Source organism: Acipenser ruthenus, chromosome 41 (assembly GCF_902713425.1).
Source record: "Acipenser ruthenus chromosome 41, fAciRut3.2 maternal haplotype, whole genome shotgun sequence".
NCBI lineage: Eukaryota > Metazoa > Chordata > Actinopteri > Acipenseriformes > Acipenseridae > Acipenser > Acipenser ruthenus.
The window spans coordinates 10,951,622-10,979,170 of record NC_081229.1 but is presented as its reverse complement, the minus strand read 5'-3'; the positions used below and the strand labels follow the sequence as shown (position 1 = coordinate 10,979,170).

The window sequence follows — 27,549 nt, the reverse complement described above, 5'->3', positions numbered from 1 at the left end:
AGGCTTCACTTTTCCAATCACTTATTATTATTATTATTATTATTATTATTATTATTATTATTATCATCACTCATTTTACATTTCAACATAGGGCCAGTTAATTCCAGGAAGATCGACTCAGTGTCCAATTTAATGCAGGTGCTTCGAGTTTGAGAGACTAATTAGAAGCGCACCTCAAACTTGATAAATAGGGAACAGTCTCCCCGCGATAGCTAAGCCAGATTTCAGGTAAGAACTTGTTAAAAATTGGGCAAGCCTCGACACGTACACTACGCTTGTTGAAACGGGTGCAAAAGCCGTGCGAGGATTGCATGATCTGCAAATTATTACCGTACCTGTGTTATAGGCTCCAGTGCCCTGATCAAATGCCACATCGATAACAAAAGCAGCTTTAATTAAGCAGTTGAAGGTGTGTCCTTGCAGCCTTTACTGTGAGACTTATTGCACGTCTTATTTTAAGTTTCCTATCTATGTAATATGATTGTGTATTATTCAGCACATGCAATTTCCACGTGTTTGTTGAGTTGAATTGAGTAGTGTAGCGTGATTTGGCTTGAGCGCTGCGTTTTTGTCCGCTCGCCCTACCTGTAAATATAAACCCAGTTCTGCAGCCGATGTGTTCTCTTTTCTTCCAGCAATGTGGCGAACACTGTTGCTGATCTGCGTGTTCTCTGTGCTGAGCGGCGGTAAGTCTTGGAACTGTTTGAAATCGCTGGGTAGGAACACACATTGGGACGCTTGTCCCTCACTAGTCTCTGGTTTTACTCGTCTTGTAGTAATACGTTACGCACGACGTACTCTTGTGCATTTCAGCACAAAATGCACGTTTTGTTATATTTATATCACGTTACACCAAACGCGGGTTGATCTGCGCAATAATTTCACGATGGTTATAGACTATAATCGTGCACATAATTGAGTATTCGCATCGCTTCCACTTGTTTCTAGTTACACTGTTGCAGGAATCACAAAGTAGGATGCGAATGGCAGTGCTGGTTTGTTAATAAAAAGGTAATCCGCAGGCTATAATAAAGTAGCTCACCCTTTCTTATCTGGGGTTGGTACAGTATGTCTGTACCTACAGAACGCATGCAGATACATAGTATTAGAGAGCCATGAGATGAACGCAGAAGCAGGAACTCATAATATATGACCAGTGCCAGGCAAATACAGGTGAAGGTGAAAAATCATGCCTTTATTTTAGCTACCTCGATGCAGACGTTTTGTACGCAGACTTTGCCGTATAAAACATTTAAAGCAAAAACAATTTCTTTAAAAAGAAAACACACACAGTCGTGAACAGTAACTGTCAATTATTATATTTTTACTTTTTTTGGATGTTATGCATTTGGGTTGTCCAAAATCTGTTATGTTTTGAGTCTTTTAAAAGGCAGCATGTTCTTGGTAATCGCTTTAGTGCGACTGTAGCTCCGCTTGAGAACGTTGCCGTCCTGTATTGCTGTTTAGTTTAGGCTAGTTTCGTGTACGCAGAGCTAGGGAAGGGATATTTTAATATTCAAAGCTGATGAAATTTGAGCCGTAACTTGGCTCTACCCGTGTACAGTATGTACTGGCTTGTGTTTAACACTGGAATAGCTGAACGCACTGTGTCACTGTGAAATACGGCTGAGCATTCAAATTCAGAGAATTCTTTTTTGTCCCCTTTTAGTTTAGGGTGAGGATTGCAGAGAGATAATAGCATATATAAAGTTAAGCAGAAAACACTTAATACATATAACGCACCAATTCAATTAATCCACGAAGCATCAGGCCCCAAATGCATTAAAATCAATATGGTTCTGCAATACAAAGTACATGTAGCATTTGAGACATTCTCTTCAGTGCTTTTGTAATTGTGTTGTAATTCTGGACCAAAATGTGTACTGTTTGAATATGTGCACCAGAATATCCAAACACCATTAACACATCTAATCTCACGATTTTACACTGTGAAAAAAAATGTACATGGGTTTCTTTCTCTCTTCCCCACCAGCAGGTTTCTGCTCAGCAAGTCCTGCTGGCAAAGAGTTTGTCAACGTTTTTCTGCAGAACAATGACCCGAGCTCGGACTCTCGTCTGGAGCTGATGATAACCTCCTACTCTGCTTCTACCTTGGTCACGGTGCAAGTCTACCAGTCCTCTTTCAGGAAGGAGTTCACTCTCTTCTCTGGCCAGAGTAGGTCTGTAGAGTTACCGGGGAACGTTGAGATGAGGGGCAACACCTATTCCTCAAACGCTTGCATCGTGCAAGCTGATCAAGAGGTCTCGGTCTTGGCAGTCAGCTGCAAGTCAAGAGCTTGTGTAACGTCCCTGCTCTACCCAGTCGGGTACTGGGGCAACCGTTACTACGCAATCACACCTCAAGTACCCCAGCAAGAGACCTACAGGCAGATCGGTATCACCAACCACAAGTATAAAAACGCCATTGAAATCTTCCTCACCAGCCAGGTCACTTTTCAAGGCACCCTCTACTCCAAGGGAGATGTGGTGAAGATTACCCTATCAGAGTTTCAAAGCGTGCAGCTGCAGGGTGCCAACAGCTTATCCGGCACAGAAATCAGGACTACAGATTCTGTGGGTGTGATGTGTGGATTCACCTGCTCCCCTCAAAACACAGTGAAGTGTCACTACGGGTTCCAACAGCTCATCCCTGCCCCCAGCTGGGGGCTCAGCTATGTGGTACCACCCCTGGCTTCTCGATCGGGTTCGGACTTGGTCTACGTAGTCGCTTTCCAGAACACCAGGATCAATATCCAGTACAACAAAGCCCTACAACTGAAGGACGTGCTGGGCGGCACGGTAGCCCAGTTTCAGGTTGACCCCTCCAGTCCCATGTACATCACAGCCTCCCAGGGCGTACAGGTGATCTACTTCTGCACAGGGAGCGTTCCTGGGGCTCTGCCCGCCGTCGCCCCCTTCATGATGGGCATAGCAGACACCGGCACATACTGCTTCAATTACAACTTCACTGCAATGCCATCCTTTCAGAATAGCGCTGTGATGGTGGCTAAGGGTGCGAACGGGATCCTGATTGCGCTCGATCAGAAACCCCTGCCCCCTGATGTCCGCTGGAGTCCTGTGAAAGAGTCTGACTACTCCTGGGCAGTTATGGGCATTGCAAACCCTGGGGATCACAACCTCTGGCAACAGGGTGGCATCTTTGGGCTGTACATTGTTGGCACTGCCTCAGAAAGTTCCTATGGATACCCGGCAGTGTGCACTGAACAAAGTAAGACTTTTAATTATTTGTCTCTATTAAAATGTTTCACGTTTAGGATATAAAACTGTCCATGTTTTTAACTGCTCATTTTAAGGGAACGTTTAAGTATTTGCAACATTTACCTAGAGAAATATATTGCCAGATTTTTTTTTTTTTAATTTCCACAAAGATAAGTGAAATACTTTATGGGCCTCTTAAATATATAAATAACAACTTATCACAGGCTGCATATCTAGAAAACTAGTTTAACCTCATGTTTATAGCGGGCCGTACATTACTAAAGAATCTGAGTTCAACCTTTAGCGGCTACATACATATATACATACAGTCGTAAGTACATCAGATTGATTGCTATTTTATTTATTTATTTAATTATTTTAGTAGTGCTAGTGCACTTCCTTCATGTCCTCTCTTCAGAGTGTGGCTTCCTCAACAGGTACTATCAGGCTAAATGTTTACTGATTTATGCGGAGTTCAGAATGGTTAGTGCTACACAGTGTTTTAAATATCTGGTAATTTGGTTAACTTGGTGTTTTTAGTTTTATAGGAATTTGAGTTGTACCATTTTTAAATAAAACCTATTTTCAATGCAGATAATTCCTATTTTAGAAAATCAATTGTATGTATTCTGTAATACAATGTCATCTGCACCCTGCTAGATTTGTTTAATACTTTTAATATTCTTCCAGTTCCTTTCTCAATGGCTCTTAAAATGTATTGTATACTTTTTGCCACAGATATGGGTTATGATTTAATTTGTTCATATGTTAACATTGCATGCTTTGCTTATTCATTCAGTTTGACTTTGGCCCTTGAAATCAGTCCTAGCATTAACCCTAAAGGTCTTTGATATCCTCTTAGCCATGAACTGCCCGGAGAACAGTCACTATGAGTCTTGTGGATCTGCCTGCCCAGCAACATGCAGTGACCCTAAAGCCTCATTCAACTGCATTTTCCTTTGTGTGGAGTCCTGCCAGTGCAACACTGGGTATTTGTGGAGCGGCAGTCTGTGTGTTCCTGCCCAGCAATGCGGCTGCACTTATCAGGGACATTACTACCTGCCCAATGAGACGTTCTGGGCTGACAAGAGCTGCACACAGCAGTGTACCTGTGATCTCTACACAAGCCGGGTGACATGTAAACAATCTTCATGCAAACTCTCTGAGGAGTGCAGGCTTGTCGATGAGGTGTGGGGCTGTTATCCTTCTGTTAATTCCTTCAAAACCTGTTCAGCTGAGGGAGATCCTCACTACATCACCTTTGATGGATGCAGGTATGACTTCCAGGGCACCTGCATTTACCAGCTGGTGGCGCTGTGCTCCTACAATACCAATTTGACTCCTTTTGAGGTGCATGTGCAGAATGACAACAGGGAAAGCACAGTGGTGTCTTACTCCAAGATGGTACGGGTGAAGGTGTATGGCATCACCATTGAGATCAGCAAAGACAGTAGCGGTAAGGTTCAGGTAGGTTGGTTTCCAGTTTGCCTAACTTGATAATGAACTTCCTGAATACCAATACTGATGCATGAAAATGCCTTTTTTTTCTTCTGTGCAGGTGGATGGCATCTTGATCAACCTACCTTACTCTTTCAGTAATGGCAAAGTGAAAATTTACCGGATTGGGATGAATGCAGTTGTACGAACGGATTTTGGTCTCAGGCTGACCTTTGACTGGAGCAGCCGTGTCACCGTCACTGTGTCTGCTGCATACTCTGGCTCCCTCTGTGGCCTTTGTGGGAACTACAATGGTGATCCTGCTGATGACCTGATTGGAAAGAATGGCCAGACGGTCCTCAGCCCAGATGCATTTGGAGAGAGATGGAAGACTGGCGACGTTCCTGGCTGTGTTGATAGATGTCAGGGTTCCTGTCCAGTGTGCAGTGATAAAGAGAAATTGGCTTATGCAGGGAGTGGCTTCTGTGGAAGGATCACAGACCCCAGAGGGCCTTTCAGAGACTGCCTTGGTGTTGTGGATTCAAAGAGGTTCTTTGAGAATTGTGTCTATGATGTCTGTATCTACAAAGGTCTCCAGTCTATCCTGTGTCAGTCTATTGCTAGCTATGTGGCTACGTGTCAGGAAGTGGGGGCCAACATCTATCCCTGGAGATCCAAGGGCTTCTGTGGTAAGAGTCATCCTTTAGATTACCAAGCTCATATGTTGAGTATTTATGAAGCCTAATTAGTGCCAAGATATGATGGTTCTATCACTAGCCAGTGAACGCTGAGAATCAATGTAATTTAGAAAAGACACTCGGGGCCAGTTGCAATAAAGTTCTTGAAGTCTGACATCAAACTGGACCAGCAAGTCGGGCTAGTGTTAGTCTGGCTTGAGAAATGGTTGCGGTAGCAAAGACTTAGCCGGATTTGAATACAGTAAATCTAAAATGATGTAAAATGGCTATGAACACAATTAGACATTTCTCTATTTTCCTGGTAGGAATGGCAATAAGTAATAAATGCAGCATGCACAGTTCAGTTATTTTCTTTAATTTAAAAATACTATTCGATACTTAATTGACGTATTTATAGACATTGTCTAAGGGGAGAAATATGAATTCTCTGAAACGGAGAAGCCAACTACTGTACATGAGACAATGTAAACTAATATCACATGAACTGTAAAAAATAATGCCGTTACTGGTAAGGATAAAATGAAGCTTTGGCAGAGATCGCCGAAGCTGTGAACTGGCAATGGTGGGTGGTACGGCAATAGAATCTGATTCCTTTACAGCCATACTCTGAAATGCACACAGTGTTATGGTTTGTGCTGAAGTTGACGTCAACAATTCTGAAACTTTAGATAAACACATTCCAATGTTAGAGATGGCTGAAGACCATGAGGTCAAAATGCTGTCATTCTTTTCCTGTGTAGTATGAAATACATTGAAGGACTTTAAGTGCGCAGTCTACTTACTCGTTTTCTGCAAGAAATGGCCCTTTTGAAAATTTCTGTCATTGTGATTCGAACTTGACCACTGTCACACAATCTGTGTGTTGATTTTGAATCCCATATCACCTGTAAAAATAAATAAGTAGGCCTGCAGCTTTCGTGTGATTAAGAAAATAAAAAATAAAATCTAAGCACTATATAATTGAATTCAGGTTTATTATGGAAACAGTAACAATAAGAACGAGTCCCTTACAAATCAAAGTAACAGCATCAATATTTAGAAATCCAGTACGTTCCTGCACTTTGTAAACAGGAAGTTTGCTTCATGTTTTAAAGGTGTATTCTGAACCGTAGGTGCTTGGATTGGGTTTGTGTCCTGTCCTCTGATTCGAGTAGACTGGGGAAACCTGTTGCTTTTTGGGGGTGGATTTCTAGTCCGACTTGAGAGTCAAGTCTAGCATACGTGTTTATTGCAACCGGCCCCTGGTATCAAGTACACTGTAGTTATCATTCTACTTATCCCTACAGATATGCCCTGCCCTGCCAACAGTAACTATGAGTTGTGCTCAACTGCCTTCCCCCGTACCTGCATTGAATCACCAGTCCCTCTTGATGCTCCTTGTATGGAGGGCTGCCGGTGTGCGACTGGTTTTGTCCTCAGCGGGGTGAATTGTGTCCCCTCTTCAGAGTGTGGCTGCCTCCACAACAACGTGTACTACCAACCTGGGGAGAGCTTTTTCCCTGAATCTCTGTGCCAGCAGCGGTGCACTTGTGGGTCAAACGGCCAGATCAGGTGTCTCCCCTTCACTTGTGCCAAAGGTGAAAAATGCAGTGTAGAAAATGGAGTGCGCAAGTGTATCCCTGTGATGGTTTCCGGCAAGTGCTCTGCCTCCGGGGACCCACACTACCGCTCCTTCGACGGGCGTGCCTTTGACTTCCAGGGCACCTGCACCTACACGCTGGCTGTGAGCTGCCCTAAAAGCGGAGCCATGGGTAGTGTGGAGCCTTTCTCTGTGCACATGCAGAATGAGAAGTGGGGCAGAGGGACGGTGGCTGTTACAAAGCTGGTGGAGCTGGGGATCTATGGGAGCAACTTTACCTTGACGCAAGGGCTGAGCGGAAAAGTCAAGGTAAGATTGTTAAATGTGTCTAAACTTGAGTTAATGAATGTTAAGAAAATACATTATTTTACCCAAGTTATTAGTTGATCCAGAAGTAAACCTCCTTCCTAAAATCTCTCCCAGGTGGATGGCATCATGTGGAACATTCCTGCTGTCCTGGACCGGGTTAGTGTGACTCAGCATGGTCTCAACGTGCTTATACAGACAGAGGCAGGTGTGGAGGTGGTGTATGATCTGCTGTACTGTGTGGTGGTGACGGTGCCTCAAACCTACATGGGCCAGATGTGCGGTCTCTGTGGGAACTACAACGGGAACCCGGGGGATGATTTCCAGCTTGCGGACGGCAGCCAGACTACAGATGTCCAGGCGCTGGGCTCTTCCTGGAAGGTGTTTGTGCCAGGCGCTGACTGCAATGACGGCTGTGGAAACGACTGCCCTCTCTGCGATCGTTCTGGGAAGTCCCTGTTTGGAGCGGCTGGTTACTGCGGGATGATCACTGCGCCCACCGGACCCTTCAGCTCCTGCTTCCCGGTGGTAGACCCCCAGGGTTACTTCAATGACTGTGTGTATGACCTGTGTCTATCTGATGGTGGGACGAAGCAGGTGTGTCACAGCTTACAGGCTTACACAGCTGCCTGCCAGGTGGCGGGGGTGCAAATCCAACCCTGGAGGAATGACTATTTCTGCCGTGAGTATTACTCCCTTATGTTACATGATTTTTAGTTCCTGTAAATCGGAGTTACATGGTTTACATTGTATAATCTTATTTCTTTAGGGTCCAATAAGGTACTTGTACAATTTGTCTTCTGTTTCAGCCATGGCGTGCCCTGCTAACTCCCAGTACAAACTCTGTGCCAGTACCTGTGCCATGTCCTGTGCTGGGATAACTGGGAAAATGACTTGCATGCTGACGTGTGCAGAGGGCTGCGAATGCAATGCTGGCTACCGGCTTGATGGGGACAGATGTGTTGAGGCGAACGGCTGCGGTTGTTTTGAGAAGGGAAGATATTACAAGGTATACATTTGGCACTGCCTGCACAATGTTCATACCAAGTATTGGTCTCTGCACCTGGTTGATTGCCTGGTAAATTGTCAGCTTTATTGAGTTGAACTATTTGCAAAATTAATTTAAAACACATGAAGGGCAATGTAACCTTATTCTGAATTGCAAACACAAGATATTGAATTGAGGGAGGGGTAGCATATTTTAATTTTTTTATGTTGAATATACTTATATATTTCTCATTGTATGAATATTTCTGTTTAGTGTTTCATGGGCTTGAATAGATGCAGCTTGAATAGACCCTGTTCATCATAGTCTCACAAGTCTTGGTCAGTCTCATTTCTGCATTTTCTTGCCTTTGTTCTGGATGCAGGCTGGTGAGGTCGTTTGGGAACAGATGTGCAGCAGGAAATGTAGCTGCTCTCCATCCACAGGCCTACAATGCATGGAGGCATCCTGTCCAAGGAGTTTGGTCTGCAGAGTCCAGGACGGGATTATGGGATGCTTCAAACCAGGTACGACTCGTTCAAAAGACGTTCTTGGATTTCCTTTTCTCTCGAAGACATTATGTAACTTTTATAAAATGCTGTATTTCAGATGATGGCCCCCTCCCTTGTGACAGAATCGACTGCCCGCCTAACACCAAGTGCCAGGTCATAAACCTCCAGCCCACCTGCGTTGCAGACTCGACATCTTGTTGGGTCTTGGGAGGCCCTCACTACCACACCTTTGACGGGATGAACTTTGACTTCCATGGAAACTGCACCTACACCCTTGCCCAAAAATGTGGAAATCAAATAAATGTCCCCCAGTTCTCTGTCCAAGTGCAGAACGAGCACTTAGGGAGCAGGCTGTTGTCTTCCATCAAAACTGTCTATGTAGTGGTTTCTGGAGATACTATCACAGTTGTGAGGCAGGAGCTGGGGTTTGTGCGGGTAAGGAGAGTTTAAACAGTATTTGAGTAATGATGAGCACAGTCTATATATCCTGGGGCAGCAACTGGTTATGCATAGAATAATGCAGTGTGGATGTGAAATAAAACTAGACTATTGTCTAACTGATCTTGTAATCCACTGTTCAGTATTTAGTAGCTGTCCTTTTGTTTCAAGGTTGTATCAACCTATGGAATTGTCAATGACATAAGATTTAAATGCAATCTTGTAGAGTTCTAGATTTTGAGATTTCACTTCACATGTTATGCATATAGTGGTCTAGAGAGTAAAAACAGCTGCTGTTTTTTTTAATGTGATTTAAAATAAGTGCTTGCTTGTTTTATTGCATGCTTTCATTATGAAGGTGAATGGTGTGAGACGATACCTGCCCTTCTCTCTCCAATTGGGGAAGATTAAACTGTACCAGAGCGGTGCACTGCTGGTTGTGGAAATGGACTTTGGCGTTTCTGTGATGTACAACTGGAACGGATACCTGGTGATCAAACTCGCCAGATCGTTCACGGAGAGGGTCTGCGGGATGTGTGGCAACAACAATGGCGACTCCACTGATGACTTTGTGACCCCAAGCGGCTCTCGGGTGAAGAATGAAATGGATTTCGGGTGGAGCTGGAAGGTGGACAACGCAGACCGCTTCTGCCAGGCTGACTGCAACGGCCCGTGCCCTGTTTGCTATCCGCGCATGGCCCAGCAATACAAGATGGACGGCTCTTGTGAGTTGCTGACCCAAAGCAGTGGTCCCTTTGCAGTGTGCCAGGCGTTGATTGATCCAAGCATTTATCAACAGAATTGTATGTACGACCTGTGTGTGAACAATGGCAACCAGACTCTTCTCTGCCAGGCTTTGGAGGCCTATGCAGATGCCTGCCAGAGAGCTGGGATCAAGCTGCAAGAGTGGAGAGAGATGGCTGTGTGTCGTAAGTTATTTTCTTTTTTCCCCTAATATTCTCTTTGCCCACAGAATTTCATTATAGATGAAGCTTTGTTGAACTGTTCTAGTATGATTTCAAAAACGCTGGCCAAGGTGAATGTGTGGTGGTTTAATTTACATGAAACGGGCATGCCCCCAGACATCTTTCACATGGTAAGGACAATTGAACCACACCAACATCCCATCTCATGCCGATAATGACTCTGCATCAGCATGCTGTAAAGTGTTTCAGCCAGTCGGTGCTACATTTCTGTTCTTTCCTGAGTTTCCCTCTCTAAAAATGAATAAACACAGTGCGCTGCCGGAGTGACAGAACAGCAACTACAGTGACAGCCAAATAGTCCACAACAATAAAAGCTACAAAAACCTATATGAAATACAGACTCAAACTGGAGAAAAGCTATCTCTCAAATCTTTTTATGCCGGTTTGATTTTTTATTTTTTTATAAATTGTCGTTGCCAATTATTTATTTTCTCCCAATTTGGAATGGCCAATTTTATTATGCTCAGCTCACCACTACCACCCCTGCGCTGACTCGGGAGGGTGAAGACGAACACACACTGTCCTCCCGAAGTGTGTGCCATCAGCTGACTGCTTTTTTTCACACTGCGGACTCGCCATGCAGCCGCCCAAGAGATACAGCGTCGGAGGACAACGCAGCTCTCAGACTACAGGGGTCGCTGGTGAACGGTGAGCCGAGGACACCCTGGCCGACCTCCCTCCCCCCGTGCGGCGCTTGGTCAATTGAGCGCCTCCCCCTAGAAGCCACCGTCCTCAGTCAGCAAATGGAATAGCCTGGACTCGAACTCGCAACGTCCAGACTAGAGGGCACACATCCTGCACTCCACACGGAGCGCCTTTACTGGATGTGCCACTCGGGAGCACTCCGGTTTGATTTCTAATCATTTCTCTCACAATCACTACAACTGATCATGACTTCTTCCCTAAGCATGGCATATAAACTAATTTTTTGTTACGAGTGACAACAGGCAGTTCAAAAAATAGACCCTCGATTAATAGGAATAAACTCTTGTGGCAAGAGACGTAACGAGACCGAATGTGGAGGATCCACTTCACCAGAAGCTTCATACAATTAGACACTTTATTGCACACTTTGGTGTATATTTGTTATAATTAGTTGTGCAGTTTCCTAGTAACTGAAAACACTGTTCTGGGAGATGCAGTTAGTGGAAGTTTTAGGGAAGTCAGACAACCTGTCCAGCAAAATTGCTATGCACATTTTTATGCATTTATTAAAACTGATTGCATATTTGGGATTTTTTATTGGGAAGTACAGCGACATACTGAAGCTAATTAAGGCTAGCCACTTCATGTCTGTAAAATGTAGACACTATTGGTTACAGAACTGAAACCAGTGGTGGAATAAATGTCAATTTTTTAAATTTGTCCCTAGCCATATACTGCCCAGACGATGGTCACTATGAGTCTTGTGGATCTGCCTGCCCAGCAACATGCAGTGTCCCTGAAGCCTCGTCCAGGTGCCTGCTGCCTTGTGTGGAGACCTGCCAGTGCAACGCTGGGTATTTGAGGAGCGGCAGTCTGTGTGTTCCTGCCCAGCGATGCGGCTGCACCTATCAGGGATATTACTACCTGCCCAATGAGAAGTTCTGGGCTGACGAGCGCTGCACACAGCAGTGTACCTGTGATCTCTACACAAGCCGGGTGACATGCAAACAAGCTTCATGCAAACCCTCTGAGGAGTGCAGGCTTGTCGATGGGGTGTGGGGCTGTTATCCTTCTGTTAATTCCTTCAAAACCTGTTCAGCTGAGGGAGATCCTCACTACATCACCTTTGATGGATGCAGGTATGACTTCCAGGGCACCTGCATTTACCAGCTGGTGGCGCTGTGCTCCTACAATCCCAGTTTGACTCCTTTTGAGGTGCATGTGCAGAATGACAACAGGGAAAGCACAGTGGTGTCTTACTCCAAGATGGTGCGGGTGAAGGTGTATGGCATCACCATTGAGATCAGCAAAGACAATAGTGGTAAGGTTCAGGTAGGTTGGTTTCCAGTTTGCCTAACTTGATAATGAACTTCCTGAATACCAATACTGATGCATGAAAATGCCTTTTTTTCTTCTGTGCAGGTGGATGGCATCTTGATCAACCTACCTTACTCTTTCAGTAATGGCAAAGTGAAAGTTTACCGGATTGGGATGAATGCAGTTGTACGAACGGATTTTGGTCTCAGGCTGACCTTTGACTGGAGCAGCCGTGTCACCGTCACTGTGTCTGCTGCATACTCTGGCTCCCTCTGTGGCCTTTGTGGGAACTACAATGGTGATCCAGCTGATGACCTGATTGGAAAGAATGGCCAGACGGTCCTCAGCCCAGATGCATTTGGAGAGAGATGGAAGACTGGCGACGTTCCTGGCTGTGTTGATAGATGTCAGGGTTCCTGTCCAGTGTGCAGTGATAAAGAGAAATTGGCTTATGCAGGGAGTGGCTTCTGTGGAAGGATCACAGACCCCAGAGGGCCTTTCAGAGACTGCCTTGGTGTTGTGGATCCAAAGAGGTTCTTTGAGAATTGTGTCTATGATGTCTGTATCTACAAAGGTCTCCAGTCTATCCTGTGTCAGTCTATTGCTAGCTTTGTGGCTACGTGCCAGGAAGTGGGGGCCAACATCTATCCCTGGAGATCCAAGGGCTTCTGTGGTAAGAGTCTTCCTGAAGACTACCAAGCTCATATGTTGAGTATTTATGAAGCCTAATTAGTGCCAAGATATGATGGTTCTATCACTAGCCAGTGAACGCTGAGAATCAATGTAATTTAGAAAAGTCACTCGGGGTCAGTTGCAATAAAGTCTTGAAGTCTGACTTCAAACTGGACCAGCAAGTCGGGCTAGTGTTAGTCTGGCTTGAGAAATGGTTGCGGTAGCAAAGACTTAACCTAGCCGGATTTGAATTCAGTAAATCTAAAATGATGTAAAATGGCTATGAACACAATTGGACATTTCTCGATTTTCCTGGTAGGAATGGTAATAAGTAATAAATGCAGCATGCACAGTTCAGTTATTTTCTTTAATTAAAAAATACTATTCAATACTTAATTGACGTATTTATAGACATTGTCTAAGGGGAAAAATATGAATTCTCTGAAACCGAGAAGCCAGCTACTGTACATTAGACAATGTAAACTAATATCACATGAACTGTAAAAAATAATGCCGTTTACTGGTAAGGATAAAATGAAGCTTTGGCAGAGATCGCCGAAGCTGTGAACTGGCAATGGTGGGTGGTACGGCAATAGAATCTGATTCCTTTACAGCCATACTCTGAAATGCACACAGTCCAGCTTTGGTAAGTGTATACTTTATCAACATACTGCTATGTTGTGGTTTGTGCTGAAGTTGACGTCAACAATTCTGAAACTTTAGATAAACACATTCCAATGTTAGAGATGGCTGAAGACCATGAGGTCAAAATGCTGTCATTCTTCTCCTGTGTAGTATGAAATACATTGAAGGACTTTAAGTGCTCAGTCTACTTACTCGTTTTCTGCAAGAAATGGCCGTTTTGAAAATTTCTGTCATTGTGATTCAAACATGACCACTGTCACACAATCTGTGTGTTGATTTTGTATCCCATATCACCTGTAAAAATAAATAAGTAGGCCTGCAGCTTTCGTGTGATTTAAGAAAATAAAATCTAAGCACTATATAATTGAATTCAGGTTTATTATGGAAACAGTAACAATAAGAACGAGTCCCTTACAAATCAAAGTAACAGCATCAATATTTAGAAATCCAGTACGTTCCTGAACTTTGTAAACAGGAAGTTTGCTTCACGTTTTAAAGGTGTATTCTGAACCGTAGGTCCTTGGATTGGGTTTGTGTCCTGTCCTCTGATTCGAGTAGACTGGGGAAACCTGTCGCTTTTTGGGGGTGGATTTCTAGTCCGACTTGAGTCAAGTCTAGCATACGTGTTTATTGCAACCGGCCCCTGGTATCAAGTACACTGTAGTTATGGCAAGTAGATCTGGACTAAAATCAACTTCTCACCTGAACCTATTTTTACAAATCATGTTCTACTTATCCTTACAGATATGCCCTGCCCTGCCAACAGTAACTATGAGTTGTGCTCAACTGCCTTCCCCCGTACCTGCATTGAATCACCAGTCCCTCTTGATGCTCCTTGTATGGAGGGCTGCCGGTGTGCGACTGGTTTTGTCCTCAGCGGGGTGAATTGTGTCCCCTCTTCAGAGTGTGGCTGCCTCCACAACAATGTGTACTACCAACCTGGGGAGAGCTTTTTCCCTGAATCTCTGTGCCAGCAGCGGTGCACTTGTGGGTCAAATGGCCAGATCAAGTGTCTCCCCTTCACTTGTGCCAAAGGTGAAAAATGCGGTGTAGAAAATGGAGTGCGCAAGTGTATCCCTGTGATGGTTTCCGGCAAGTGCTCTGCCTCCGGGGACCCACACTACTACTCCTTCGATGGGCGTGCCTTCGACTTCCAGGGCACCTGCGCCTACACGCTGGCTGTGAGCTGCCCTAAAAGCGGAGCCATGGGTAGTGTGGAGCCTTTCTCTGTGCGCGTGCAGAATGAGAAGTGGGGCAGCGGGACAGTGGCTGTTACAAAGCTGGTGGAGCTGGGGATCTATGGGAGCAACTTTACCTTGACGCAAGGGCTGAGCGGAAAAGTCAAGGTAAGATTGTTAAATGTGTCTAAACTTGAGTTAATGAATGTTAAGAAAATACATTATTTTAGCCAAATTATTAGTTGATCCAGAAGTAAACCTCCTTCCTAACATCTCTCCCAGGTGGATGGCATCATGTGGAACATTCCTGCTGTCCTGGACCGGGTTAGTGTGACTCAGCATGGTCTCAACGTGCTTATACAGACAGAGGCAGGTGTGGAGGTGGTGTATGATCTGCTGTACTGTGTGGTGGTGACGGTGCCTCAAACCTACATGGGCCAGATGTGCGGTCTCTGTGGGAACTACAACGGGAACCCGGGGGATGATTTCCAGCTTGCGGATGGCAGCCAGACTACAGATGTCCAGGCGCTGGGCTCTTCCTGGAAGGTGTTTGTGCCAGGCGCTGACTGCGATGACGGCTGTGGAAACGACTGCCCTCTCTGCGATCGTTCTGGGAAGTCCCTGTTTGGAGCGGCTGGTTACTGCGGGATGATCACTGCGCCCACCGGACCCTTCAGCTCCTGCTTCCCGGTGGTAGACCCCCAGGGTTACTTCAATGACTGTGTGTATGACCTGTGTCTATCTGATGGTGGGACGAAGCAGCTGTGTCACAGCTTACAGGCTTACACAGCTGCCTGCCAGGTGGCGGGGGTGCAAATCCAACCCTGGAGGAATGACTATTTCTGCCGTGAGTATTTTTGCCTCCCTTGTTACATGATTTCTAGTTCCTGTAAATCGGAGTTACATGGTTTACATTGTTTAATCTTATTTCTTTGGGGTCCAATACAGTACTTGTACGATTTGTCTTCTGTTTCAGCCATGGCGTGCCCTGCTAACTCCCAGTACAAACTCTGTGCTAGTACCTGTGCCATGTCCTGTGCTGGGATAACTGGGAAAATGACTTGCATGCTGACGTGTGCAGAGGGCTGCGAATGCAATGCTGGCTACCGGCTAGATGGGGACAGATGTGTTGAAGCGAACAGCTGCGGTTGTTTTGAGAAGGGAAGATATTACAAGGTATACATTTGGCACTGCCTGCACAATGTTCATACCAAGTATTGGTCTCTGCACTTGGTTGATATCCTGGCAAATTGTCAGCTTATTGCGTTGAACTATTTGCAAATTAATTTAAAACGCATGAAGGGCAATGTAACCTTATTCTAAATTTCAAACACAAGATATTGAATTGAGGGAGGGGTAGCATATTTTGATATTATATTTATTGTTTAGTGTTTCGTGGGCTTGAATAGATGCAGCTTGAATAGACCCTGTTCATCAGTCTCACAAGTCTTGGTCAGTCTCATTTCTGCATTTTCTTGCCTTTGTTTTGCATGCAGGCTGGTGAGGTCGTTTGGGAACAGATGTGCAGCAGGAAATGTAGCTGCTCTCCATCCACAGGCCTACAATGCATGGAGGCATCCTGTCCAAAGAGTTTGGTCTGCAGAGTCCAGGACGGGATTATGGGATGCTTCAAACCAGGTACGACTCATTCAGAAGACGTTCTTGGATTTCCTTTTCTCTCTAAGACATTATGTAACTTTTATAAAATGCTGTATTTCAGATGATGGCCCCCTCCCTTGTGACAGAATCGACTGCCCGCCTAACACCAAGTGCCAGGTCATAAACCTCCAGCCCACCTGCGTTGCAGACTCGACATCTTGTTGGGTCTTGGGAGGCCCTCACTACCACACCTTTGATGGGATGAACTTTGACTTCCATGGAAACTGCACCTACACCCTTGCCCAAAAATGTGGAAATCAAATAAATGTCCCCCAGTTCTCTGTCCAAGTGCAGAACGAGCACTTAGGGAGCAGGCTGTTGTCTTCCATCAAAACTGTCTATGTAGCGGTTTCTGGAGATACTATCACAGTTGTGAGGCAGGAGCTGGGGTTTGTGTGGGTAAGGAGAGTTTAACCAGTATTTGAGTAATAATGAGCACAGTATATATATCCTGGGGCAGCAACTGGTCACGCATAGAATAATGCAGTGTGGATGTGAAATAAAACTAGACTGTCTCTAACTGATCATGTAATCTACTTTTCAGTATTTGGTAGCTGCCCTTTTGTTTCAAGGTTGTATCAATTCTATGGAATTGTGAATGAAATAAGGTTTAAATGCAGTCTTGAAGTAGATTTCAGATTTCACTTCACATATGTTATGCATAGAGTAGTCTAGAAAGTAAAAACCAGCTGCCAGGGTTTTTTGTTGGTTTTTTTAAATGTGATTTAAACTAAGTGCTTGCTTGTTTTATTGCATGCTTTCATTATGAAGGTGAGTGGTGTGAGACGATACCTGCCCTTCTCTCTCCAATTGGGGAAGATTAAGCTGTACCAGAGCGGAGCATTGCTGGTTGTGGAAATGGACTTTGGTCTTTCTGTGATGTACAACTGGAACGGATACCTGGTGATCAAACTCGCCAGATCGTTCACTGAGAGGGTCTGCGGGATGTGTGGCAACAACAACGGCGACTCCACTGATGACTTTGTGACCCCAAGCGGCTCTCGGGTGAAGAATGAAATGGAATTCGGTTGGAGCTGGAAGGTAGACAACGCAGACCGCTTCTGCCAGGCTGACTGCAACGGCCCATGCCCGGTTTGCTATCCGCGCATGGCCCAACAATACAAGAGGGGCGGCTCTTGTGAGTTGCTGACCCAAAGCAGTGGTCCCTTTGCAGTGTGCCAGGCGTTGATTGATCCAAGCATTTATCAACAGAATTGTATGTACGACCTGTGTGTGAACAATGGCAACCAGACTCTTCTCTGCCAGGCTTTGGAGGCCTATACAGATGCCTGCCAGAGAGCTGGGATCAAGCTGCAAGAGTGGCGAGCAATGGCTGTGTGTCGTAAGTTCTCTTCCCTACCCCCCATTCCTCATTGTAGTACAAGTATGGTACATATAGGTAGAAATTGATTTATTTTTGTATTGCTCATTTTAATGCAATGTCTGAGCTGTTCTAAATTGATCCCCCTTCTAGATTTGTATGTGCTCCTTTCCTCCCCTCTCATGTTTAAAATGTGTTGAATTACTGTGCACTCAGCATTGCTGCCATTTCCTATTGTTTTCAAAGTTGTTTGAAACTGCACTCCCATTTTAACTTCAGATTTGTTTAGGAGGCATACGTTGTCAGCACTACTTACCATTTAACAGAACAAACTGTAGCATTAATGTCTGTCCTGTAAACCAGTCTATTAACTGAATGCAGTGTATTTGTCTTTTTAACCCTAACTTTCTGTATCTCTAGCCATGAGCTGTCCAGAGAATAGCATGTATGTGTCCTGTGGATCTGCCTGCCCAGCAACGTTTAGTGACCAAGACGTCTCGTCCAAGTGCCGGCTGCCTTGTGTGGAGACTTGCCAGTGCAACGCTGGGTTTCTTAGAAGTGGTGTTGAATGTCGTCGTCCCAAAGACGCAAATGTGTTGTCTTAAAAGCAGAAAAATCTTGTCATGAAGTTTAAGAGTGGGAGCTGCAAAAGACATGCAAGACTGTGTCTTGCTCTTTAAGAATTATTCTCATGTATCTTTTTTAAAGTTTGTATGAGAAATATAATATTCTCCTGCAAGAAACTACTAACTCAGTGTGTTGTGTGTTTTCTTTGTTTTTTTGTTTTTTTTCCCCTTTAACATGAAAATCTGGTGCCACACATGAAATCAACAATCAACCCACAGAAGCTTATTCATGAAGAATTCTCCCCAATTCGTGGTACACAATACTGCTTCAGTATATAACCTCTCAAAGGTACCAAAAAATGTAATGCAGTACAAATACTTAGAATTTGTATTTGTTAAACTAAACATTCATCCTATATCTAAATCAAATGTATATCTAGAAGTCCCTGGTATGGTGGTCACCAGTGCAAAAACATTGTCATAAATAAAGAACAAATAGCCCACCCAGTCATTCTGCATTGTAGTGAATGGACAGATCACTGACCCAGTCATTCTGCGTTGGTAGTGAATGGACAGATCACTGACCCAGTCATTCTGCATTGGTAGTGAATGGACAGATCACTGACCCAGTCATTCTGCATTGGTAGTGAATGGACAGATCACTGACCCAGTCATTCTGCGTTGGTAGTGAATGGACAGATCACTGACCCAGTCATTCTGCATTGGTAATGAATGAACAGATCACTGACCCAGTCATTCGGCGTTGGTAGTGAATGGACAGATCACTGACCCAGTCATTCTGCATTGGTAGTGAATGAACAGATCACTGACCCAGTCATTCGGCGTTGGTAGTGAATGGACAGATCACTGACCCAGTCATTCTGCATTGGTAGTGAATGAACAGATCACTGACCCAGTCATTCGTCGTTGGTAGTGAATGATTAATATATGCGGTGCTGCTGCACATGAAGGGCTTGGTGCTTATTCCAGCCTTCCAGATGGGACGCTCATCAATGCAAGTAAATAAGTGTCTAATATATTCATCTTTGAGAGGCCAACATTGCTACTGGAGCACACTTCTCAAATGCCTCAATGAAAGTCTTGTAATGCTGCGGATGTATTTTGTCTGTATGAAGGAGAAACGGGTTTCCAAGCCAGGATGGTGAGTTAGTAAGAAAACGTAGTGAACCGCTACAACCCCAAGGAAGGCACTGCTCCAGTCAGTCTTCTCTAAGGGATCTATTCTCAAAGAGCGTAAACCCAGCATAGCCTGGATCTACGCGCTCCCACAATACACGCGTTCTCATGCTGAAATCTCTGCCGTGTAGCTGGCTGTGGGTGCGGATTGCCACTCCGCGGACTGTGGAATGCAAGTATGGCTTGAACAAAGACACGTCTCTGAATGGCCAAGTATAGGTGCCTGGAGTTTGCGTCTGACTAGCATTTCTCACACAATTAACAGTATTTAACATGTTTAATAACAATAATTTGAGCTACAACATTGTTTTAAAGATCAAAAGAAAATGTCCTTTCAACAACAAAGTTTGGCCAAAAAAATACTACTTTGCTGAAAGTATGCTGAATAAGTGAAAGTAGGTTAAATACACAAATTTAAATACATTTTACAGTATTGTATCAGCAATGCTAGAAACCCCCCACAAAAAACAAACCCAGCACTATTTTGTAACATCTTAAATGAAATGTGATGTATTTCATTGTATAGTTACACAGAAGCACACACCATCAATAGTAATAGCAGGTACGCAATGCGAAAGCCATCACTCGAAGGGTTAACGTAACACTCCCAAAATATCCTGTTGATTTCACACAATGGTGATGTTTGAATACAGAACAAGCGGCTTCGTCCGGTGAAGAAATCTGGTAGTTTTGTATCATAGTACTTCTGCACCATTATGTGAAGATAAATGCAACCCTCCAGTGAAGAAAAACAATGTGTTTCAGTTAAGCAGGTATATTAGTGCTTGTAAAAAAAATGGATCAACTTGATACACCACTCACTTCTCAACTTTAATTTCACAATCATAATAACACCAGGGGCGTCACGTCACAAAAAGCTTGGGGGGGGGGGGGGGGCAAAGAATGCGTTTAGGGGCCCCCTCTCCATAATAATAAAACTGACCTGTCAAAACCCCAGCCCCTCACAGACAATTTCCGTCTGGGGGGCTGTGCCCTTAAATAAATCACAATAGCTTCCAAAGTATAGACAGCACAGGCATGGTTCAGGGCTTGAATTCAAGGTAACCCCTTGGGCATCAAGAATAAAACACACTTCATTTTTTTATGTTCTATAGTCATTTTTCAACTTGTAGCATATGAAAAGAGACAGATTTTTTTTCCAGTGCTTCACCAACATGTCTACTATACTGGGTAAAAATTTGGAACTGTTTGAACAAAGGGATCAAATTCTACAGAAGTTTTTACAAAGCTAAGCCCAAGGGTCCCCAAACCTCTCCAAAAATAAACATTGTGTAAATCTTTATGTCCCGTGATACACTAAGTTCTAAAAGGGATGTTAACTTCTGGCACCTCACATGCTATCCATTGCCACATGCATTAGCCTTTGTAAGGCTCTTTTTTTTCCCCTTATCTCATTCAAGAGGTGGGCGTGTTTGTTTGCACATCGATTACTCTGTGATGGATTGGGCTACAAACAAAGTAAAGGTATGAATGGAAAGCTTGTGACCTCCCCTGCAACGTGATCAGGGAGACTTCACCGTCATCAAGGTTGTAAGACCAGAGCAGCAAAACGCAAGCTAGTCGATCGCAGTTGTTTTGGTAGCATGGGGGTACTAGACACATTGTGAATGGGATATCTCAGCGGTGAAATGACGGATTCGAAAAATTCCTTCGCTGTTTGACGGTAGGAAAACAACGATTTTGATATCGAGTCAGCTTTTTTTCTCTTTTGCTTTTGTAATAATATTAAAAATGAGTTATGAAATATAATGTTTACGTGCAGTTCCGTGTTCCTCCCGCGGGACTAGAGGGCGTAAGAGGTTAAATGAAAACTTACATGCAAGCATCAAAAAAATAGGTAAGGAACGGGACACTCTAATTATGGGAGACTTTAACTTCTCAAACATAAACTGGGCCCACATGACCTCAGACAACAGTTCAGACATGGGAATGACAGAGTTACTGTAAGATTGCTTGTTATCACAAATGGTGAATGTCCCGACTAGATACAATTCATGTCTAGATTTGGTATTAACAAACAATGAAGCAAGGATACACAACTTACAGGTAATAGAACCACTAGGAATAAGTGACCAGAATATGATAACATTATTATTATTATTATTATTATTTATTTCTTAGCAGACGCCCTTATCCAGGGCGACTTACAATCGCAAGCAAATACAAATACATTCAAGTGTTACAATATAAGTCATACAATAAGAACAAGAAATACAATAATTCTCAAGTGTGACAAACCACAATTCAATAATACAGCAGATAATAGTGAAAGTTACATCAGGATATGATTAAATAGTGATAGTTACATCAGGATATAATTAAGTACAAAATACTACAGATTAAACACTTGGCAGATTACAATATTCTGAGGTACAGGATTAAATGCAGTAAAATAGGGGGCAGATAAGAGCAAAATAAAGCATATTTAAATGAAGGGTGATAGTGTCCCAGGATACAACAGAGGAGTTCTACAGGTGCTGTTTGAAGAGGTGAGTCTTAAGGAGGCGCCGGAATGTGGTCAGGGACTGGGCAGTCCTGACATCTGTAGGAAGGTCGTTCCACCACTGCGGAGCAAGGGTGGAGAAGGAGCGGGCTCGGGAGGCAGGGGAGCGTAGCGGAGGTAGAGCCAGTCTTCTAGTGCAGGCGGAGCGGAGAGGTCGAGTGGGGGTGTAGGGAGAGATGAGGGTCTGGAGGTAGCTGGGTGCAGTCTGATCAAGGCATCTGTAGGCGAGTACAAGAGTCTTGAACTGGATGCGAGCGGTGATCGGGAGCCAGTGGAGCGAGCGGAGTAGTGGAGTAGCGTGGGCGAAGCGAGGTAGAGAGAACACCAGGCGAGCAGCAGAGTTCTGGATGAGCTGGAGCGGACGGGTGGCAGACGCAGGGAGGCCAGCCAGGAGGGAGTTGCAGTAGTCTAGGCGGGAGAGTACCAGGGCCTGGACCAGGAGCTGGGTAGCATAGTTGGTGAGGAAGGGTCGGATTCTTCGGAACATTTGTGACAAATAAATCAAGGGCAGTACAAAAATCAAAGACAATGTTTTACAATTTCAGGAGAGTAGATTACAAAGGAATGCAACAGGGGCTTCTAAACATAGACAGGTATATAATACTAATAGATAATGAAGCTGAAAACAATTGGATTACATTTAGACATTCCTCGTCGGTCGGGAGTCCAGCATCTCAGACGAGCTTTAAGGAGGCATATGTGAAGGCGTATACATATGCTTTTTTTTTTTTTTTAATTAAAGCTAAACCACTAAATACATGTTTTCCTTTTTGCTTGCATGGATGCAAAACTTAAATAAATTTGTAAATATTATATTCTAACACTCTATTTGGACATATAGCATGTGTTTGCTGTGACAATTCAAACAAAATATCCATGTTCTATGGACTCAGGCTTGACACTCGGGACCCGGATATGGACTCAGACCCTGATGACTCACTCCGACTCAGGCTTGACACTCGGGACCCGGATATGGACTCAGACCCTGATGACTCACTCGGACTCATGCTCGACACTCGGGACCCGGATATGGACTCAGACCCTGATGACTCACTCGGACTCAGGCTCGACACTCGGGACCCGGATATGGACTCAGACCCTAATGACTCACTCGGACTCATGCTCGACACTCGGGACCCGGATATGGACTCAGACCCTGATGACTCACTCGGACTCAGGCTCGACACTCAGGACCCGGATATGGACTCGGACCCTGATGACTCACTCGGACTCAGGCTCGACACTCGGGACCCGGATATGGACTTGGACCCTGATGACTCACTCGGACTCAGGCGCGACACTCTGGACCCGGATATGGACTCGGACCCTGATGACTCACTCGGACTCAGGCTTGACACTCTGGACCCCGATATGGACTCGGACCCTAATGACTCACTCGGACTCAGGCTCGACACTCGGGACCCGGATATGGACTCAGACCCTGATGACTCATTCGGACTCAGGCTCGACACTCGGGACCCGGATATGGACTCAGACCCTGATGACTCACTCGGACTCAGGCTCGACACTCGGGACCTGGATATGGACTTGGACCCTGATGACTCACTCGGACTCAGGCTTGACACTCTGGACCCCGATATGGACTCGGACCCTAATGACTCACTCGGACTCAGGCTCGACACTCGGGACCCGGATATGGACTCAGACCGTGATGACTCATTCGGACTCAGGCTCGACACTCGGGACCTGGATATGGACTCAGACCCTGATGACTCACTCGGACTCAGGCTCGACACTCGGGACCTGGATATGGACTCGGCCTCGAGGTTTGAGGATCTCGACTACAAGGCTGTTAAACAGTGGTTCGAAAAGCTTTACATGAAACACAGGAAAATCACACAATGTTTAGAAACAGACTTTCAATGATTTCTCACTTCTTTGCCATTTAAGGGGGCACATAAAATTATTACAATTTATATAAAACCTTACAATACAGTAGTATACGAACTGTAAAGACACTGTCAGAAAGCGAGTGGTCTGCATCACATTAGTATGAACAGGGTAAAATAACAGAACATATATGTTTTAAAATATAATATGATACTGCAGTTATTTTGTTTTTCCCAGCAAAAGTAAATGTAAAGAATGGTTGTAAACACAGAGTTTATTGTATATCGATAGATCTAGAAGCATATCAGTATTATAGATTGAAAGTGTACCTCTCAGTGCTGTTCACTGCAGATGTCAAAAACAGAACAAACATCTCATAATTTGCTTGTAAGCGGTCAGTCTGTTTCATTTCTTAGAAGGAAATACGTGTCTGTGGTTAGTGAGAGGAAGTGAAGGCAGGCAGGTTTACATGCAGCCCTGCGCCTGCTGTCAAACTGCAAAGAGGAGATTCTGAAAAGGGGAGATTGAGCTGAGCATTTTCAACCCAAACACGCCAGTCAATCATCTTTACATGATAGGGTCTGATCTGCTGCTTTGAAAAGTTTACTGGAAAACAAAATCATAGTACAAAATAGTAAAATGAAGAAAATCCTAGATAAGTTCGGTATGATGAGCTGATTCTATAAAGAGGTTCATGTAGAAATGTAAAGGTAAAAAAGTACAGTCATAACGTAAAACTTCATATAATTGCAGGCTCTCAAATAATCGCCTGTCTCGAATACGTGCCGGGTCTGCTGGCAAATATTGTAAATAAACACCGGGTCTCTGTCATTGCCATTGAAGATGAGGAGGAGCTTCAGCGAAATGAACTGCTAATAAGTGACAGCGATGAAAGTGACTCTCAGGATTAATAAATAATAATAGAAAATGTGATTTAAGGTAGGCCTACATGTAATGGATATCTGTTTAATGCAGTTACGTTATTAAAAGTTTTGATAATTAAGTGTGCTGAAAGTAGGCCAGATACAAACCTCTCGGTGTATTTCAATGCGTTTTGTTGTATAAACAATGTACAAGTTTCAGATTAAACAATACATTTTTTTTATAATGATACTTACTGCTTTTATTGTTCATTTTTAAAACATTTTAGAAGTTTATATTATTATTATTATTATTATTATTATTATTATTATTATTATTATTATTATCATTTGGCCGACACCTCTATCCAAGGCAATTTACAAGTGTTAAAGGGCAATACAAGAACAATATTTAAATGCAGTAAGTTTACGGGACGGGTAAGGTATAAAATAAATACAAGATAAGATGTAACAAGTTATAAATACAAGGATATAAAAGGAGGCTGTGTGGTCCAGTGGTTAAAGAAACAGGCTTATAACCAGCAGGACCCTGGTTCAAATCCCAACTCAACTGTGTGACCATGTCACTTACATCCTTGTGCTCGCTCTCAGTCTGCTGAAGCAAACAGATAATCAAAAAGGTCACTGCAGCACCCCCACTGAAATGTAGGTGACATCGAGTACATCTCACATACCAAGTTTGGTGGCTCTAGCTGGTCGGGAAATAGGTCAAAACAGCCAGTTAGCTATTCGGTTAGCTATTCACTGCAGTGTCGCTATAGGTGCCACATCAATGAATAGCAAACTGGAAACCCTAATAGCAAGATGGTCAGGATGTAGACAGTGTAAATACCCCGGGCGGAACCACGTTCCATGGTGATGTGGGCTTGTCACATTGTCACTAGCGCGTCAAGAACAGTGAGAAAAGAAAATATTTCTTTTGAATATTTGGTCAGAAAGTTCTATTCAGGAGCAGTTATTGGGTGTAGTGCGAAATCTTAAAGTTTTTGACAAAATTTCGAAAACACTGCAAACAATGGGAATTGAAAGGATGGCAATCCAGTTTCATGACAAAATAAAAAAATATATATTATTTATAACTTAACTGTGTACCCGTTCATTGTTTAAAAGAAAAAAAAGTTAAAATAAAATAAGAAAAAGATTATTTTTTATCTATTTCTAAAATATTATTTCATTCTATTAGAAATACTGATCTGCAATTCACCTGCAAACCTCTCCAGTAGAGGGGAATGTGAAACACAAGGACCTTTTCCCCCAGAATCTTCAGGATCTGACAGAGGTATTCTTTTTTTCAGTTAAAGAACAATTATTCTTGTATTAAATGTACATTATTACATGTAGTTTGTTGGTATTTCTAACAAGTGTGAAATATATTTCCATTCAGAACAACCAACCAGTGATTCCAGTAATGAATCACAAGGATCTTCGCCCTGCATTTGAGATCAAATCCTACATCCAGCCACTAACAGATCCAACTCCCGCTCATCCTCCTCTCTTACCTGTCATGATTTCTCCTCTTTCTTTCGGAACAATATTGACAACATCTATTCTACGCTCACCCACCACAAACCCAGTTTACTACTTGACTACCTTGACACTCCTCTGGTTGCCCCTCCTGCTCTCTCCTCCTTCTCTTCTCTCTCCATTGCTGATGTTTCTGGCTTGCTGTTAAAATCAACTATTGCCACATGCCCCGTGGACCCCTGGCTGTCTAACCTTGTCCGCTTCTGATCTTGCTCCCTCCATTGTGCACACTCTCAACCTGTACCTGAACTCTTGCTCGGTTCCTGCTGCCCTCAAGCTTTCGCCGGTACTCAAAAAATCCTCCCTTGACCCAGCTGACTTATCAACAGTCTGGTTTCCGGCCACATCACAGTACTGAAACTGCTCTGCTCGGATTTTGAATGATCTCCTGCTCAATGCTGATGCTGGTGCTCCCTCTGTGCTTGTCCTCCTTGACCTAACAGCTGCTTTTGACACCATAGATCATGGCATTCTTCTTAACCACCTTCAGAAGTGTGCTGGGATCTCTGGAATCTGTCTCTTCTGGATGTCCTCTTACCTATCCTGACACATGTAGTCTGTCTTCTATGATGTAGTGGTGTTGCAAACCCAGTCACCTGTGGTGTCCCCCAAGGATCTGTTCTTGGGCCCCTTCTCTTCAATATCTACATGCTTCCCTTGGGTTACCTCATCCGCCAACACAGGCTCATGTTTCACTCCTATGCTGACGACACCCAGCTCTACTTGAAACTTGACCCCCTGCCATGATCTGACTCTTGGCTTGCATTTAAGACATAAAAGCATCAAGACATCGAGGCCTGGATGTCTGCCAATTTTCTTCAAATGAACACTTAACAAATCTGAACTGCTTCTGGTAGGATTTAAAACTCAACTTAAGAATCTCAATATAGCTGCCCAGTGTGAAGCCTTGGCGTACTTCTTGACAGCAACCTCTTCTTTGATGCCCACATCTCCTCTGTAGTCAAATCTTCCTTCTACCATCTTCAAAACATCTCCAAAGTCCGTCCCTACCTTTCCCTCCCGGATGCAGAGATACTTTGTCATGCATTCATCTCCTCTCGACTCGACTACTGCAACTACTGCTTTATGGTGGTCTCCAGGCACGCACCATAAACTGATTGCAGCTAATCCAGAATGCTGTAGCCAGGATCCTTACCAGATGTAAAAAACGTGATCACATCACCCCCGTCTTGCCCAGCTGCACTGGCTACATGTAAAGTTCAGGATTATTTTCAAAACTCTCCTTCCCTTCATCACACAGGTCCTGAGTACCTCCTCAACCTGCTGACCCGCTATGTCCCTGCCTGCAAACGGAGGTCCTCCAACTCTGGTCTGCTTGTCATCCCCAAGCAAAAGTGCAGCACACTTGGAGAACGCTCGTTTAGCTTCATGGCTCTGACTCTCTGGAA

The 27,549-nt window shown here is 44.1% G+C and overlaps 2 protein-coding genes across 3 annotated transcripts; both read left to right on the top strand.

Annotated features, from left to right (window-relative positions):
- Nucleotides 1-550: 550 nt before the first annotated feature.
- LOC131708971 (IgGFc-binding protein-like) lies at nt 551-16,726 on the top strand. 2 transcript variants are annotated; one of them, XM_059010470.1, is made up of 17 exons: nt 551-686; nt 1,994-3,229; nt 4,082-4,686; nt 4,778-5,345; nt 6,641-7,242; nt 7,357-7,921; nt 8,049-8,248; nt 8,610-8,751; nt 8,834-9,171; nt 9,533-10,103; nt 11,533-12,137; nt 12,228-12,795; nt 14,184-14,785; nt 14,900-15,464; nt 15,594-15,793; nt 16,114-16,255; nt 16,338-16,726. In XM_059010470.1, the coding sequence occupies exons 1-17, from the start codon at nt 638-640 to the stop codon at nt 16,688-16,690; spliced, it is 7,911 nt and encodes a 2,636-aa protein (XP_058866453.1). In that variant the 5' UTR covers nt 551-637; the 3' UTR covers nt 16,691-16,726. The 2 variants fall into 2 exon arrangements, with proteins under 2 accessions (XP_058866453.1, XP_058866454.1); XM_059010471.1 differs by having other exon boundaries at nt 552-686; nt 1,997-3,229.
- A 326-nt stretch (nt 16,727-17,052) lies between these two features.
- On the top strand, nt 17,053-18,347 carry LOC131708995 (IgGFc-binding protein-like). The gene is made up of 2 exons (XM_059010590.1): nt 17,053-17,618; nt 18,018-18,347. Exons 1-2 carry the CDS (start codon nt 17,135-17,137, stop codon nt 18,200-18,202), a joined length of 669 nt encoding a protein of 222 aa, XP_058866573.1. The 5' UTR covers nt 17,053-17,134; the 3' UTR covers nt 18,203-18,347.
- Nucleotides 18,348-27,549: the final 9,202 nt, after the last annotated feature.

Bases quoted from the DNA above. Each gene is read 5' to 3' on its own strand.
- LOC131708971 (XM_059010470.1), top strand. From the start codon at position 638: ATGTGGCGAACACTGTTGCTGATCTGCGTGTTCTCTGTGCTGAGCGGC. The intron at 7,243-7,356 runs GTAAGATTGTTA...AATCTCTCCCAG, and splicing joins GGCTGAGCGGAAAAGTCAAG to GTGGATGGCATCATGTGGAA. The intron at 9,172-9,532 runs GTAAGGAGAGTT...TTCATTATGAAG, and splicing joins AGGAGCTGGGGTTTGTGCGG to GTGAATGGTGTGAGACGATA.
- LOC131708995 (XM_059010590.1), top strand. From the start codon at position 17,135: ATGGACTTTGGTCTTTCTGTGATGTACAACTGGAACGGATACCTGGTG. The intron at 17,619-18,017 runs GTAAGTTCTCTT...CTGTATCTCTAG, and splicing joins GCGAGCAATGGCTGTGTGTC to CCATGAGCTGTCCAGAGAAT.